This window comes from Trichosurus vulpecula, chromosome 8, assembly GCF_011100635.1.
Source record: "Trichosurus vulpecula isolate mTriVul1 chromosome 8, mTriVul1.pri, whole genome shotgun sequence".
Classification (NCBI taxonomy): Eukaryota; Metazoa; Chordata; class Mammalia; order Diprotodontia; family Phalangeridae; genus Trichosurus; species Trichosurus vulpecula.
In genome coordinates this window covers 37146105-37164016 of record NC_050580.1, presented here as the reverse complement: position 1 = coordinate 37164016, position 17912 = coordinate 37146105, and the positions used below count along the sequence as shown (strand labels likewise).

At 46.1% G+C, this 17912-nt stretch overlaps 1 protein-coding gene across 1 annotated transcript in view; it reads right to left on the bottom strand.

Annotated features, from left to right (window-relative positions):
- Positions 1–17912, bottom strand: part of TBC1D2B (TBC1 domain family member 2B) — a 78171-nt gene that overhangs the window by 14146 nt on the left and 46113 nt on the right. Inside the window, exons 7-9 of the mRNA XM_036735652.1 lie at positions 4316–4426; positions 3097–3290; positions 1344–1838 (exon numbers count right to left, since the gene is read on the bottom strand). Of these exons, the coding sequence (XP_036591547.1) occupies positions 1344–1838; positions 3097–3290; positions 4316–4426 (800 nt within the window). The remainder of the gene's footprint in view (positions 1–1343; positions 1839–3096; positions 3291–4315; positions 4427–17912) is intronic.

The following is a 17912-nucleotide window of genomic DNA, read 5'->3' as shown; positions in this document are numbered from 1 at the left end:
TTTTACTCCAGCCTTTTACCTTAACCCTATGTGTATCCCCCTGTTTCAGATGCGTTTCTTGTAAACAGCATGTTGTAGGATTATGGTTTTTAATCCATTCTGCTATCTGCTTCTGTTTTGTGAGAATGTTCATCCCCTGCACGTTCAGGGTTATGATTTCTATCTGTGTCTTTTTCTCCATCCTAATTCCCCCTGTTTATGCTTTTATTTCTCCCTTTCCCCTTCTTCTCCTCAACAAAGTTTTGCTTTTGACCGCCGCTTTCCTCAGTTAACCCTCCCTCTTTATTCCCCTCCCTTATCTTACCGTTACCCACTTGCTACTTCTCCTCTTCCTTCTGCCCTCCCCCCTCCCTTTTATGAAATTCAGAAACTGCAAAGAGAAACAGTTCTGAAGAGGAAAAGAAGGAGGGAGCTGTTTCTGAAGGTTAAGAAGCAGGCCCAGGAAACTCCTCGCCCACCTTCTGTTGTCCAAAGACATGCCCAGAGGATGGAAGCCAAGGCAGCTAAGGTAAGCGTCCTGGGAGAAGAGCAGCAGAGGAGCCGTGCCCAGGCAGGAAGAGCTTGGGGCACAAACAGTGTTTGTCCTTTGGGTTGGTTTTAGCTCTTTTGGGGGGGAAGAGGAAACATCCAGCAGTGCATGGCAACAGCTTCAGGTGGGTGTGCAACATTCACTCCTGAGGAGCTGTGATCTAGGGCAGGAGGGAGCCATGGAAGGTGACAAGTCAGACTTGGTATGAGGAGGAGGGAAGAGACTAGTCCAGGAAGCAGGCCTGAGAGAGAGCTGCTAAATGCTCAGAACGGACACAGCACATAAGACTTCCACCCACAACAATCAGAATCAAATGACTTATTTTGCTAATAGGGGATTCCACAGTCTTGGAAAAACTCCTCAACATGCCAGCTCAAGGATTTGTATTCTACTGGGGAGAAAGTGCCCAAAGCAGCAACTAAGCATGCAAACTTGTGACAACAGAGAGGAGCAGCCCAGCCCTGAGACAGGTCTGACACATTTGTTTGGATATCTTTCCCCTGGTACATCCTATTAATTACAGGGAGAACCAAGTGGCTTCAGACAAAAATAATGTGCTTTCCTCCATACTACATGGAGAGAAGGCTTATTTCTCTGAACTTCTTTGGCAATACTGGATGTTCTATTTCTTCTCCTGCCTTAAAAAGTGGAGAGGAAATATGGCACAGTGGGAGAGCATTGGGTATGGATCCAAGGATCTGGGTTCAAATCCTGACACCCATCCTGTCACCCCTGACACTGGCCCAGATGGCTCCTGAGGCCCCTCCAGCTCCTGCTCAAATCTTCCTGTGAGCTCTGTGTCCCTGATTCATACCTGTTTAAACCTTGGCAGTATCCTATATCGGGGTTTCTCCATGAAAAGGCCAACAGGACATTCCGCAACTTCTGAATGCCTTCCGAAGTGGGACAAGAGTAATGTTTGTTATTTGGCAGTGTTCTTAAGAGGTCCAGCTCGATCTGCTTCGAGGCCGGGTTCTGCTTCTCAAGAGCATTCTGGAGCAGGGTCTGGAAGTAGCTGGGCTCAGCGCGATCCTTGAACTTCTTCGTGTGGAGGTCAACACACCACTTCCATATCTTGGAACGATGCTCATGGGGAATCCCAGTGCGGATAAGGTTTTTCAGCTCGGGAGAGCAGATCATCTCACGGTTCATGGTGCTGGCAAAATAATTTTCCCATTTGACCCCAGTGGAGATCTCCTGATTTTCTGTGAGAGCCAGAGTCTTCAGATCCAGCGCCCGCACTTTAGCTACCAATTTCTCTTCTTCATCGTCCTCAGGGACCGTCCGAAACCCATAAATGTCATACTCACTGAGGAGAAGAAATTCAAACCTGTATTAGGCCTTTGAGCTACACCAGGCACGGACATGTGCCTGCCAATGCCTGGCGTGTGGCAAGAACATGACCTGGAGCCACTTACTCTGTCTGTGCCAGGGCAATCGGCTCTAAAATGGGGCAAATCTTGCCATCCTGTGGTGCCTAGAGCTAGACTGGCTAAAAGTGGTAGAAGACACAGTCTTTGCCCTCAAGGAAGGGGGAAAAGGGAAAGAGAATGAGCATTTATACAGCACCTCCTCTGTGCCAGGCACTGTGCTAAGTAAAATAATAATAGCTAACGGTTCTATTGTACCTACTACATGCCAGGCACTGCACTAAGCACTTTATTATCTCATTTAATTCTCACAGCCCTGCAAAGTAGGTGTGGTTAGGATCTCCATTTTATAGTTAAGGAAACTGAGGCAAACAGAGGTTAAGTGACTTGCCAAAGGTCACTAGTAAATATGAGGCCAGATTTGAACTCGGGTCTCCTGACTCCAGGCCCAGCCTCTTGTAATCCAGTCGGAGAGAATCGACCCATGAACATTAGTGAGCACCTACTACACGTCCAGTACTGTGGCTAGAAGGACAAATGTCAAACAGATCCTGAGCTGAAGGACTTTCTACTGGAGAAGACATACTGCATACAAAGTAAAAAAATACAAGGTGTTTTGGAGAGGAGGCATAAGCTCTTCAAAGTTAAATTCAAATGTAAAACTCAATAGTGACCACAAAGACATATGCATTCATCCCAGCGTCACCCATGTTGGCTTCCTGCCCTGTCACTAATCAGCTTGGTGACCATGGGACGGTCACTCCACCTGGAAGTGACACCCACGTCCCCATCGATCAAATGAGGGGTCTGATCTCAATGCCCCCTGCCAGTTTTTAAGAGCCTATGCTTCTATTCTTTTCTTCTTGATTAATGAGGCTTAACAAATGTTTCTAAGAAACAAACAACAAATAAAAACATGGTTGCTCGAGGTCCAGCTGGAGGTCTCAGGGTGCTGAGGCTATGGCAGAGCATGTGTGAAGGCAGCCGATGTTACTGTCTCCATTCAGCACAAGCCTAGAGCCCCTGGTGGGGTGGGGGGCCTGCAGCCCTCTACATCCTTTCCTCTTCACCTGTGAAATGGGGACAAAGGCAGCCAAAGGCTCCGTGTCTGAGGCAATCCTATCCTACAAAGAGGGGAGAGTTGGGCCAATTGGATTCCTGTGTGGCCTCCTAAAAATGGTCCAATGGCCCATTTACCTGACAAGATGTGGTTTGACAAAAGCTTGTTCCGGCTGCTCTGGGGCTTCCACCTGCAAAGCATCTTCCAGGAGCCGGGCTATGACATCCCGGGCAGGCCCCTGCTCTTCTGAGCACACAGGATTCTTCATTTCTTGAAGCAAAATCAAATACTTGCTTTCTATTTGACACAGTTTGGCTTCCAGGCTAGAATACTGAAGAAAATGTTCTCATGACCACTTCAATTCAAATTCAGGCACAGAAAACACAGCACTACATACATATTATATGCTTATTTTAATATGTCAGGAACCTGATTTCCCTTACATGAGTGCTCCCTCCACTAATGCAGATCACAACCCATCGCCTCAAAGCCACATCTCTGCTGACAAGCATCTGCACTTAGCTGGTCCTTAGAAAGCACACAGTGGGTCTATATACCACAGCCTTCTACCTCCAGAGGACTTGTTTCCACTGACACAGCCTTTAAAGGTTCGGTAAACTCTACATCACAGCGAGGTATCAGAGTGGGACTTCAGTGGAGAAAGACACATGGGGAAGTAATAGCCCTAGCCTCCTCAGTTTCCTCACCTGTGAAATGGGTACACAATATCTTACACTTAGATAGTGCTTTGAGGTTTGAGAAGCACTCTGCATGCATTAGCTCATTTTGTCTTAGCCCAAGGATGGAGGACTTCTACCCCTCCCTCCCAGGGCTAAAGTGGGGCATTTATTTTTCCGACTCTAAAATGCTACAAAATGTGTGTTACGATTTGCTAGAGTCTGTGTTCTTAGCTCCATCTGACAGATGATAAAATGACGGCAGCCGAGCTTACATGGGAAGGGTCATGGGCTGGCCTCCCCTCTTTCCCACCCTGACGCCTCTACACTCACACAACATGCTCACTTATAGGGTCTGAGTCACAGGACTAAGAAAAACATAACAACTTCTGAACAACTTCCACAGTTCTCTTTTAAAAAGAGACACATCAAAATGATATTTTTAACTATTCCTGACAGTATCACTTAAAATGTATTTTGTAAAGGTCACAAGGGTCTCCCTCTTCTCAACCAGGCAAGCTGAGAGTCAAAGAAGGCTTAACTGTCTAATTCTTCATATTCTCCAATAACCATTTCTTCCTCTGTAAGATTTCTATTTGAACTGGCGTTCCTAAACTCCCAAGCTGGAATGGTTCTCCCCCCAAACCTCCCCAGACTAGGGCAAAACTTTCAATCTGACCTTAACCATTAAATCCTTCTCTCGTCTTTCTGCATTTCTTCGAAGAGTTGAGAGTTCCAAAATCTCTTTATTTAGAAATTTATTCTGTGTCTTGTACCCTTGGAGACTGTCCTGCAGAAGGGGAAAAAAACCTCCATGAACATAAACATACATTTTGAGTCTACTATTAGCATATCGATAATTAACATGGCCATTGGGTTAAAACACGCCTTTCCCTTATAGCTAGCTTTACGCGTATCCCTTTAACGTTTTCAGGGTGCTTTAGACATTTTCTCTTTTGGTCCACACAGCAACATGATGAGACAGGGTTTGTTATCATCCCCATTTTATTGTGGGGACACTGAGGCAGAGCCGCTGGCTTGCTCAGAGTTACGTCTTTACAGAATTGGCTTGGTTTAAGGAGTCAGAACTGAAGCATTCATTAGGCTTTCAACTTAAGGATGGATATTCTGAGGAAAACAAAGAAGACATTAGACTGATTTGGTTTTAAAGTGATGGTTTTCTCCACTGCCTATAAAATAGCTCCTTTGTCTGGGAATTACTTCTTAAAGTTACACAAATGTTGTGCACACCCGAGTCCTTCAGAGAGCAGGATACCAGCGTCTTAGATAAGAGAAGAAACACAGCTGGCCATGGCCATTTTCACTTCTTCCCCCCTCCATCCATGAGATCCTCCCCAATACAGAAAGGGGGACCATGCACCCCAAGGCTGAGCTGCTGAGATTACGATGGGCAGCCTCTGCACCTCATCAATCCTGTCTCCCAACCTGTTACTTCCCTGGAACCCCACTGACCTCTGTAGCCTAACTCTCTGAAGTCACACTCCAAAAGGACCTCAGGCCTCAGAGCAAAGCACATTCAGGTCAGAAGGAACTTCAGAAAAGAGATGGCCAGTTCTGGAAGAGACTGCCAAGGAAGGTCTGAGCTGGAACAAAATGCTGAGGCCCAGAGAAGGGGGACATGTTTGCTCAAAGGCCTGGAGCTGGTCAGGGCTAGAACCACAACCAGAACCCAAGCTTCCTGACTCCTCTAGGGTTCTGAAACATGATACCAACTCTCAGAAAATTCATTCCTGACAACTTGGAACTCAGACTTTTGAGAATCAAATCCTACTTTCACTGCTGTCACATGCTCATCTTAATTAAATATATCCAGGTTCTATTCTAAGCAGTATCATTTATCATTCCAACTATCGATACTGTTTGTGCATTTTTTAAAAAGCATCATGTCCAACACACAACATAAAATTACAGCATGTTACATTTGGGTGATTTTTAAAAACCTTTTTGCATAATCCCCTCAATTGTTGGGGGCAGAGGGCCAAAAACTGAAGTCCAGGGAGGTTTCAGGGGGGCAGAGCTGGCAACTCGAGCTTTGATGCCTGATTCCCAGAACTGTCTTCTGCTGGCCCATGGACCACGGACTACATGTTTTTATAGCTAGCCCATACATTTTGTATAAATAGACACACAGCTAGATCTAGGTGCAGACACAAAAGCAGTTAGCTGAATATATAATTTTAACATTCCATAGCACATTAACAAGCTGGTGACAAGCTCGGCTGACCTGAGGCTTAAGTGTGGGTTTGGTAGAGAGAGTCAGGAACACTATCAGCTATCAGTGTCAGGAAACCAAGTCCCTTGGAACTCTGAGCAGGAAAGATTGAAAGGAGTAAGGAAGAGAAGGATGAAACAAGAGTTTTCATGCAAGACCATATGCAAACAAGGTTCAGTACATATGAGTACACACCTAAAAATAATGAGTTTAAACAGAAAACTAAACCTGCTAAGTAAGCAAAGGGCTGCACTGAGCCAAACCTGGAACAACCAGAGCCGTGACTGCCAGGGCTTTGTGCCAACACCGCTGCTGGTATTGGGCAGACCCTTTGTTTCAGCGGTTGTCCGTTTTCCTAAAGCAAGTATTCTTTGGCACCACCTAAATTTATTGGTGTGCCCCTCCATACTACAAATAATCTGCTAGTTGCTTTTCTTTGCCAAGTACCTTTGGTGATTCAACTGCCTGGTCAACTCAGCTGTGAAAGAAAAAGCCTCTTAACCTTCCACTTAGAGAGGCTAACCAGGCTCTGAGGAAGGGGCCCTTAGGGGTATAAAGTACAAAAAGCACAAGATTCAAGAGTCCAAAGACCTGGGTTCAAGTCCCAGCTCTGCCACATCTGGTCATGTGACCTTCAAAACCTACTCTGGAGGGTCATTTTTCAGGAAAGAACTTGGAAAACCACAATGCTGGTGACACATAACTGTGAGGGATTATGTGTAAGTATTATCCTCACTGCTCCACAGATTGGGAAACAGGGTCAGGGAAGCAGACTTGCCCACCCAGATCAGAGCTGGCAGGAGGCAGAGCAGAAACATAAACCAGATCTTGGACTCTCAGTCTAAAGACAAAAGCAGTCCTTCCCCCAGCCACACTGCATCTAGGCCATTGGATTCATGTTATCTAGTCTGGTCTGTCAAAAATTTCACAGGAAATGAAGTGAAGAGGTGGCATGATGTAACAGGACATGGGAGACCTGCTTTTGCTGGCCCAGGTAAAGTACTCGAGGCTAGTCTGTGGGGGATCCTGGGAACAGGGAGGCCTCAACTGGTTAGAAAAGACAGTAAGTGCTCCTTCCCCCTCCCCTGGGGGAAATGTTCTGGCAAATTTGGAAGAGCTGGAGACAGGGCCAAGGAGTCACATGGCTTGGAAGTGTTTGAGGGAGGATTTGAACCCAGGCCTTTCTGACTTCAGGTCCAGTGTCCAATCATCTGGACCTCAGGATTTCCACAGACACACTAAGCTGAAACAAGAATCAGGAGGCAAGTGGCAGTAAACTGGAGGAAGCTTCCCTCAGAGGCAAGAGCCACCAGCAATAAAAGCCATCAGGTTCTTTCCTAAGGGAGAAGTAAAGGCCCAGTTTATCTGGCAGTCACCGCTGAAATGAAGGGAGGAGGTGGGAAGGAGTCGCTTCACCCACACAAAGACAGGGGCCCTCTGAGAGAGGGGAGCAGATTTTTATCCAACTCTGGCCATTGTTACAATAATAAAGTACTGTAATAAAAGAGATGAACCAATCAGCTAGGTAGACCTCAAGATTGGTGCCTTGATAAACATAAGAAAAACCTGCTAGCTAAGAATGTCACTCTGGATTTATTTGGTTCCCTTTCAGTAAGTACTAAAGTGAACTCTCAATAATATCATCATGGCTTATCTGCAGTAAATCTCACACTGAACCACCACATCAGCATGACTGGTTTCCTCTTCCTCCTCCCTGGAGTCCCACAGGGAACGCCTCTGGTCACAGATGACTTCTCCAGTCCCCAACCCAGAGAAGGCAGTCCCTTGTAGGCAGACAGAAGCCACGTGAGGATTTCATCCAGATCGGGCCTTCCCTTCCTCTCCCAGTAAGTGCAGAGACTATGTCTTTGGCCATGACTGCTCCTTCACCTGGCACAGCTGACTAGGTTTTTCTGAACCCAGAGCCCTGGATGACACTGTAGACACTGAGCTGATTGTGATTCCTGAGCTCAGAAACGGAAGGCACTTTTCCCCTGCCCCAGTCTCTGGGTGTCCTTTCTCGCACTCACTTCAATCTTCCCCTTCTTCCCCTTCTTCTCTATTTGGTCAAGACTACATTTTCTAGGGGCTATTAACAAGGGTAAAGACTTTATAAAAAACAAATAAAATAACTAACATATTTGTGTTTATAATACAAAAAAAATATATCTAGTTCCCAAACTAGGTGGCCCCTAAACTTCCCAAGTTATCTTAGATTCAAGTTCCTTTGGTCCTAGCCTTGCCAACCCAAGCTCAGCCCCACCTCCACCAAGGGCAGGGCCACTGCCTCAATTCCTCTCAAGACCTCATGGCAAGGGGCAGCTAGGTGGCACAGTGGATGGAGCACTGGCCTTGGAGTCAGGAGGATCTGAGTTCAAATTCGACCTCAGACACTTGACACTTACTAGCTATGTGACGCTAGGTAAGTCACTTAACCCCCGACTGCCTTGCCAAAAAAAGAAAAAAAAAAGACCTTGTGGGAGAAAGGTATCCTCTCCTCAAAACAGACCCAAGCTGACCTGGAGGGTCCACCTAGGCTGCGTGAAGCAGGAGAGTAGAACCATTCTTCCAATCAATGTTCATTCTCATGATGAAGCCTACAAGGCATGGTACCATCCATGGACAACTATCAAAGACCATCTGTAGTAACTCTGCTGTCATCACCGGACAAGGACATATACAAACCTGTCACTAGGAACTTTCCCTGCCTCCCATCTCTCTCCACTTCAGGCCATTCTCCACTCACCTGTCAAGGTGATTTTCCTAAGCAGATCTGACCATGTTACTCTCCCTATTCAATCAACTCTAGAGGTTCCCTATTACCTCCAGGATAACCTGCCCCTCTCCTTTCCAGGCTCCTTACTCCTTACTCACTCCCAGTTATTCTTCAGTCCAGTGACACTGGATCCTTGCTGTTCCTTGATCAAGACACTCCATCTCCCACCTCCGGGTATTTGCCCTGGCTATTGCTCATGCCTGGAATGCTCTCCCTCCTCATCTCTGCCTCCTGGCTTCTTTAAAGGGCCTGCTAAAATCCTGCCTTTCACAGGAAGCTTTTTTTTGTGCCTTCCCTCTACTGATAATCTAAATTTCTCCTGAATGTAGCTTATTTGTACATAGCTGCTTTCATGTTGTCTCCCTTGTTAGACTCTGAGCTTCCTGAGGGCAAGAACTGTCTTTTATCTTTATTTGTAAACCCTCAAGTATGAAGAACAGTGCCTGGCACGTAGTAGGCCAATAATAATCTTTACTGACTATTCAAGTACTCTCAGTTTTCCAAGATGAGAGTCACAGGAGAAAAGGGGCAAGTGAGGGACTGGAGCTGGAAAAAAGGGAGAAAGAATTATGAATCCAAGAATCACAGAATTTCAGGGTTGGCATAGACTTTAGCAGCCATCCAGTCCAACTCATACCACAAAAGGGGATGACAGGAGAAGGGAGGGAAAGAATGAGCATTTCTATATCACCTACTATGTGTCAGGCACTGTGCTAAGCATTTTACAAACATCTCATTTGGTCTTCACCACATCCCTCAGAGGTAGGTGCTATTATTATCCCCGTTTCACAGATAAGCAAACTACGGCAAACGGAAGGTAAGTGACTTGCACAGAATCATACAGCTAGTAAGGGTCTGAGGCCAGATTTGATGTCTGGTCTTCCTGACTCCAGGCCCACACTCATCTGGGGCAGCTAGTGGTGCAGTGGATAGCACAGTGGGGCCTGGAATCTAGCAGATCTGAATTCAAACCCAGCTCCAGACACTTACTAGCTACATGACCCTAGGCAAGTCACTTATCCTCTGTTTCCTCATCTATCATCCTCGTCTAGCTCAGAGCCAGGCCCACAGAGGAGCTATACAAATGTCAGCTATCGAGATTCTCATCCAATGCATCCTCCACCATATACCCAACAAGGGGCTAGCCAGTGAAGGGGGTCCCCATTCTGCTTTGGAACAGCTCTAATCATCAGATTTCGTGATATCCAGCCTCAATCTGCTCTTTGCAGCTTTTCTACTTCCTTGCTCCCTAGCTTTGCCATGGGAGCCAAACAGAACAAATCTCTCTCTCTCTTCCAGTATCTGGAGACTGGCGATGTCAAGGGCTTCAGAATTGTGGTGAAGCTCAGAGACTGAATCTGGGGAGGAGAAATACGGATGTGCTTAAAGAGAAGAGCACAGGCGAAAAAAGGACTCCAGCAGGAGGACATGGATGAGGCCAGAAGGAGGAAGGGCAGGCATTTCTGGGCCGAAGGAGAAGGACGAAGTGGAGAAAGGAGGCCAAAGGAGAAGGCACTGTTTAAGGTAAGCCAAGGCACAAAGATTAATGATGGAAGAAGATGGAGTTGGTTGTAGCTGTCAAGAAACAAAGGAGTGTGAATAGGGATAGGTCCTGGTCTGGAAATTACCGTAGAGGATGACTCACTATCATAAGCAGCAGAGCTGGGCACTGGTCTCAGGTGCTTTCAAGTACAGAGCCCCTCCCACCCACGGCCTCCCAATGTGCCAAAGTGGTGAAAGTTACATCTCTGGAACTGAACTAACCCACAGGTATTCTCCAAAGTCTTCTGAAGGAAGTACTTCCCTTCTGCCACATTCCCCTGAGCCATGAACTCCTCAGAAACATTAAGAAGACATCAGCACATTCCTCGACACCTTCTCCTTTCTGCAATGTGGGGTGGAAAGGGAAGAACTTAGGAAAAGAGTGGGCAGTTGTCCGAAGCATTCGTATTAGAAACAAATGTCTCTTGTAGAAACTCTTGTCTGCGCCTCTTGGCTGGGGAGGAAAGCAAGCGTCATGAAGGTGACTGTGGCAATCCCAGCCCTAGCAGGCTCCTGACCCTTGGCAGAGAGGTGGAGGCCACTTCAGACACAGCGGATGCTTTTATTTGTTTGGAATGATGATTACTTGTTACAAGGAAAAGCTCTACGGGATGAAGAAAGGCCATTGGGAAGTGACAGAGATGTTTAAAAAAAAAATCAACAAAATATTAAAAAAGAAAAAATGGGACAAATTTAGGGGTTTTTTGAGGAATGCAGGAATTTCCTGGTCAATCTCTGTCTCTGCTAAAACACCTATTGAGAATCATTTTGGTCTGAATTTGTGATTTCATAAGTATAGGGAACTCTTAGTAAGCAAACTCCCTCTACCAATTCAGGTCAGAAACAGTTCTGTAGCTTACTGTTTCCTTACTAAGGAAGGAATCCTAGCTGCTTGGGTCACTGAGAAACTGAGAGATGTGTCTGCAGTCATTCAGCCAATGGATCAGAGGGTGAGCTTGAACCAGGCCCATCCTGAGCTGGCGACCTCTATCACCCATAGCATCTCGCCTCTCTTAAAATTCAAGAGAACCCTATAGTCCAGAAATCCTTCTCCTCAGGCCATCTCTAATGATCCCTGGGCTGTGACGAGCACATGTCAAGCTTTTCTTAGGTATTTGTAAGACAACAACAAAAGAATATAGATTAATTTCAAAGCAGTAAGGTGAAGGCTTCTTTGGCCTTAAAGTAGACAGAAATTCCTGGTGATTTCACTCTGATTTGGGGCCTATAATTTCTAAATATATAGTTTCCATGAATTAGAAACATGTGCCCTCAGTGAATCAGGATCCTCTAACAGCATGTTACAATGAGTGATATTTGACCTAGCCTCTTTCCTATGCTAGCTGAATTTCCTATGTAAACTGGAGCCATTCCCTGTGACTTCTGGTCCACTCAATGTTTTTTCAAATTAGCAGAATGTAGCACAAGCCATTCTAGATGAATTTAATCAAATTTCATAGACTAAATCAGGGCTGTCCAAAATGCGGCCTACGGGTGAGATTTATGCAGCAGCCTACAAGCTTAGAAATTTACATAAATGCTTTAGCAAATGAAGCAGAGCTCTCACTAAAATGGCAAATCAAAATATATTGCCTATTGTTTCAATAAAAACCTAAGGTTGGGCAGCCCAGGACTAAACGATAACTGAACTATCGTCAATTTGTTGGGATCGCCATAGTAAAAAAGAATGATTCAGGAAGGATATGGGCCTAGATCAGAGGTGGGGAACCAGCAGCCTCGAGGCCACATGTGGCCGTCTAGGTCCTTGGGTGAGTCCAAGTTTTACAGAACAAATCCTTTTATTAAGGGGATGTGTCCTGTGAAGTTTGGGTTTGATCAAAGGGCAGCACATCTAGGCCCTAGCTGCTTTACAAAGCAGTGGATTCTACAGCCCAGCTCAACGACGTCATCAACGTCGCCCTCTAGATGTGGAGGAGGACAGTTCACCAAGCAGAAAGCTCAGGGACTTTAATAACACCTTAGAATTCTGCATTCTATTGGGCTTTGTCTATGTATAGTTAAGTTGTAGGAGACGTGATCGGACTCAACATGACCAAACCATGCTAACACACCGCCTTGGTCTTGCTCCCAATTGCCATCCAGCAAATCCACGGACATGTCCACAATGCACAGCTCAGTGGTTGCTGGAGTGGGGCTGGAAGTTTGATCAGAGACAGCTTCAGAGCCCATACAGCCCACAGCAGCTGAGAGTTCTGGACGAAGTCAACAAGTAGACGGAGAATGTGTGTGTGGTCTGTGGAAGGGTAGAAGAGAGGATCTGAGATGCTCAGTGTCTGGGGATCGCCTCCCCGTTAACATCCACTCCACACAGCACAGCCCTCTTCTGCTGCCACCAGCACAGCTGCCAGGTGTGTGGCCCTCATAGTTTGTCTCCTCCACATGACCATCCCCAGCAGTGCTGGACAGTCTACACTCAGCCCCCCATACTGTCCCCACAGCATTTTCCTTTATGTGGGCTGTTCCCACACTTAGAAGGTCTTGCCTCCCTCTGGTAAAAGTCTGATGCTTTGATGGAGCTTTGATTTCATCAGTGTGGAACTCCCTGCACTTATATAGACTACTCTTCCTGCCTCATGCCTTCTGGCCCTCCACTAACTTCCCCCATATCCTCTCCTCAGCTCTGCACAGGACACTGAGCCCACTCACTGTAGCTTTTCTCAACGTCCCCTGGAGTCAGGGAGGGATCACAGGCTCTCCCTACGGGATCAGCACATCTCTTTTCCAGTCTTAGATCTCCTGGCTACAGGCATCATCTGCTGCCTTTGCTCCTCCTCACACGCTCCTGAAAGAAGCTGGAGAAAGGAACAAAACTGAGCTGACTGAGCTCTCTACAAATGAATGCAGAATAACCTCAAGAGGGTCCTTACCAAGGCAGAGTGACCCTTTACACTTGCCTTCCTCGCCATAGGGGCTCGTCCAAACCTTGTCATCCCTCCTCCAGCCTCTCACCCTCTTGGCCAAGAATTGAGGCCATTGTCTGGGAGCTCCCTCTCCAAGCCTCATCCTTAGCTCATGCGTCCCAGATAGCTTCTGCAACTACTTCCTCCTTCACCTTGGTCTCACCTGACGACCTGGCCCTTCTCCTTGCCCTCTAACATGCAGGAGTGAATCTCATCCATCCTGCCTTTTCCTGCAGATTGTCCTCTCTATCCCCCTCTCGCTCATCTTCCATATGTCTGCTGACTGCTTCCCTACTGCCTACCAACCTGCCCATCTCTTGCAGAGCCTCCAAAATCCCACCCTGCATCCATTCATCCTTGATAGCTACTGTCCCACATCCCTCCTTCCTTTCACAGCTAAACTCTTCAAGAAGCCCATCTGCCTAGCACCAGTTTTCCACTTTCTTTTTTTTGTTCTCTTCTTCCAACCTCATCAATCAACTGACACTGCCCTCTCCAGTTACCAACAATCTTTTCGCTGCCAAATGGAATGGCCTTTTCTTAATTCCCATCCTTCTCTCCTTGACGCATTTGGAACTCTAATCCTCTGCTCATCCATGAGATTCTCTTCTCTCTAGGTTTTCAGGACATGCTCTCCTGCCTCTCCTCTTCCCTATCTGACTTCTCTTCCTTGGGCTCCTCTGAGGGACAAACATCCAGGACAGTCCTGCCATGGGGACCCCTTGAGCCCTCTTCTCCCTCTATACAATTTCACCTGGTGATCTTATCAGCTCCCAGGATTCAATGATCACCTCTCTGCTGATTATTACCAGATCATTTATCCAGCCCTAACCTCTTTGCCCATCATAAGCTGGCCCTTTCCTACCTCACTCCACTCCATAACTTAGTAACACTGGCTTCCTTACTGTTCCCAGAACAACTCCACCTCCCAACTCTGGGCATTCTCCTGGCTGCCCTCCATGCCTGGCATCCTCTCCCTCCCTGGCTCCACCTCCTGGCTTCCAGTCCCAGCTAAAATCCCACCTTCTACACAAAACGTTTCCTAATTTCCTTCAATGCTAGTGCCTTCCCTCTGAGATTTTTCATATTTTGTTTGAATACAGTTGTTGACAGGTTGTCTCTCCTATCAGACTGTGAGCTTCTCTGGGACAGGGGCTGTTTTTGCCTTTCTTTGTGCCCCAGAGCTTAGCAGTACCTTGTACATAGTAAGTATTTAGTAAATGCTTGTTAGTTTGACTTGATTATATTTTATACAATTTCTGGGGTGCGGTTATTTGTCAGCGATAGGCTACAGTCTCAACATGAGTCTGCTTTTCCACTGTCCTTTTGGTGACCCATGACTTTCATTCCCAGGAGGCTGTGGTGTTCTATGATTCATGGCCATACAGCAGCACTTGGAGAATATCGGTGCTAAAAATGGGCTTCTGTTCCAAGGAAAGGCTCCCCCACTAAGCCTGTGCAATCCCTACCTATTCTCTAAAGCCTGATTCCAATGCCATCTACTCCAAGAAACCTCGGCCAGCTGGCCTTCCTGGCTGCTGGAAAGGCCCTTCCCCGGCTCCCCTCAAGCCTTCTGCCCCACTGCCAGGGCCTTCCCATTTCCGTTGTCTCTAGCTTGTTTGGATGTAACTGCTTTGCATGTTGTCTCCTCCATTGACACATATGCTCCCTGAGAGCAGGTTGGTTTGGTCTTGGGTTTGGGGGTTGTTTTTTTTTTTTTGTATCCTTAGCATATAGTACATAGGATTATGTACTGGGACATAGCTGTTTCTACTAACCAACTGACCTTCCTGCTTGTCTTTCACCTAGCATCTTATAACTCTCTAATAGACTTGTCATGAAATATTGTGTATTAATTAGAGTGATCTGGGGTAAAGCTTCTGGTGGGGTCACCTAGCATGCCCTGCCCCAGGACCATGGACGGGACAAAATATTATGCAAGCTCCCTAACAATACGAGGTACTTGGAAGACCAAAGAATCTTGGAGAATGAGACAAAACGATCTTAGAGCCAGGATGATAGGCAAATCCAAAATGACCAAATTCAAATGAATGGAACATCCTTCAGTCTAGTTTGAAAATCAATGACAACGCTACATGGAGGGTGAATTATGGTTAGAGTTTTTTTTCATGATAAAAGAACTCTAGGTTTTAATGGCCTGTGAGTTCAATGCATTAGCGGTGAGTCCTGGCAGCCAAGAGAACTAATACAACTGATCAGACATCTGGAAGGCTTTGTCTGCCTAAGGAACTATATCTTAGGAAAAAATATTGACTATCTTATGGCTATGTTGATGCGGATTGTTGTGATAGCCAAAAGTAGAGATTATTTGTATTACAAAAAGATATGGAAAGTGGAGGATTTGGAAGATTTATTTTTATATTTGGATTTATACAGATCTTTCCTCACTCCCAGACAATGCATTTACAAATACTGGGCTTATTAAAACACACGCAAACAAAAATCTACTTTTCCCCCAGAGCAAAGACTTTGCTGTTATTCCAGGCCCATGTTGAGGTCAGGATAATCTCAGCTCAATTCCTCACCTCTGACACATTAGTTGTGTGACAACCGGCAAGTCCCTCAACCTTTCAGGGAACCATATTTCTGAGAGCATTGTGGAAATAAGCTTTCATACTGAGAATTTCCCAAATGGATAAATGATTTGCCTGGACCACAAAGTGCCTTACATTTACTTCAAAGAATCCCAAGGTATCACCAAGACCATTCAAACCTGCCTATATCTGAAAAAAGTGTCCCCTCTCACCCTCCTGACAAGCTCAGGGGTGGGGAACCTGCACCCTTGAGGCTACATGTAGTGCTCTAAGTCCTCAAGTGAGGCCCTTTGACTGAATTCAAACTTCACAGAATAAATCCTCTTAATAAAAGGCTTTGTTCTGGAAAATTCAGTCCTAAGGCCACACCCAAGGACCTAGAAGGCCACACGTGGCCTAAAGGCTACAGGTTCCCCATCCCCAGGTTAGATGGTCTCTGCCCCAAGACCTCCAGTGAGGAAGAGCCCGCTACACATGGAGGGAGCCCATTCATTCCACTTCTGGAGAGCACTAATTGTCAAGAAGCTTATTATACTTGTCTTCCTATCTACTGTTTCCAGGTCTGTCCTCTGAGACCAAGCAGAACATTCCTTCAAACGCTCAAGCAGTGTTCTCTTCCAACTCAGGCTAACCATCCCAGGTGCTCTGCATGATGTTCATAAGGCAGGTACTAGAGGCCTTTCATCATCTTGGCTACTTCCCTCTGGAAGCCCTTCAGCTTATCAATATAAAAACATGGTGTGCAGTCCTAAACATGGCACCCCAAATGTGGTCTGACTAGGAAAGAACACATCAGGACTATCAGTACTTCTGTATTCCCAGAAACTACACATCTTTTAACATAATTGAAGGCTGCTTTCTTGGCTTCCATATCAGCTTGCAGTCCACTAAAACCCACAGATCTTTTTCAGATAATCCTTTCCAACGGTGCACTTTCAAAGTTGATTTCTGAACTCTATTTAGCACTGTTAAATTTCATCTCCTTCTATTCAGCTCAATATTCTAGCCTGGTGAGATGTTCTGAATGTTGATGCTTTCATTCAGCATCACAGACATCTGCAAATCTGACAAGCATGCCATCTGCGATTTTACCCAAGTTACTGATAAAAATGGTAAATGGTACAGATCCTTGGGGAAATACAGAGACCAACAGTGCTAAGATGACCTTAAGCCATTAAAGATGGCTCTTTGGACCTGGCCATTCAATCTGTACTGATGTATCACTCAGCCCATGTTTTTCCATAGATTTTATGCTTGCTAACATCTCTGTCAACTTTATCTAGTTTCCCCCTGATCTGCTAGTGCAAAAAACCAGCCAAATATAGGGCTTTATTTGATCTTAGAGCTGATACAGATCCACTGGAGTTTAGTGAACAGGAGGCAGGGTGACATGGTGGCCTATGCTTTAGGAAGATCAAGTGGAGAGCTAAGTGGAGGACAGACTGCAGCAGGGAGAGAGGGGAGACTGGAAGACCAACCAGAGGAACGGTCCAGGTGTGAGGGGATAAGAGCCTGCATGGAGGGGAGGGCACCAAAGGAGAGAAGGGGCTGAGAATGACGTTAGTCTGGCATGACTTTCCTTTTCTAAATGTTCACTAATCAAGCCTTAAAAAATATAACCTAAAGATGTAAAGTCAAGGTCACTGGTATGGTTGGCCCGCTCTAGTCTCTTCCCTTCTTGATAATCAGTCCAGGATCTGAGATTCCTCTACCACCTTACAAACCTTTCAAGAATCATTGACAATGAGTCAGCGATCACACATACTAGGGTGCAGCTTCTCAGAGCCAGGCAACCTGAGCTGATCAAGGGCTAGGGGTTGTTCTCTTACTAATTCCATATTTACCTTACGTATTAAATTCTTTATAAGCCATTTTTATTATCCCTTTCCAGTCCAAAGGCCATTCTCTTTGGCAGAAGGAAACAGCAGACTCAGAGTGGAGCAGTTCTGTCTGTCTGCTCCCCCTAAGCAACAAGTCCCCTCCTTTCTTCCCCCAGAGCTACATGAACACCTCTGCCACCTTTCCATCGTCCTTTGCTTTCCATGACAGTCACAGCTCACTCTGGCCTTCAGCACTGCTGACACTACTCTGCCAGGGCTGGACTTCGGCTCTGTATTCATCCTCCATGACTTCTCCTCTGCATACCTCACAGAGGGAGATGTGGGAGCACAGCCTCATGAATAAAGTGCTAGAGTCAGGAAGCCCAGGCTCAACTCCCACCTCTAGGGATAACGAAGCCTTGGACATCG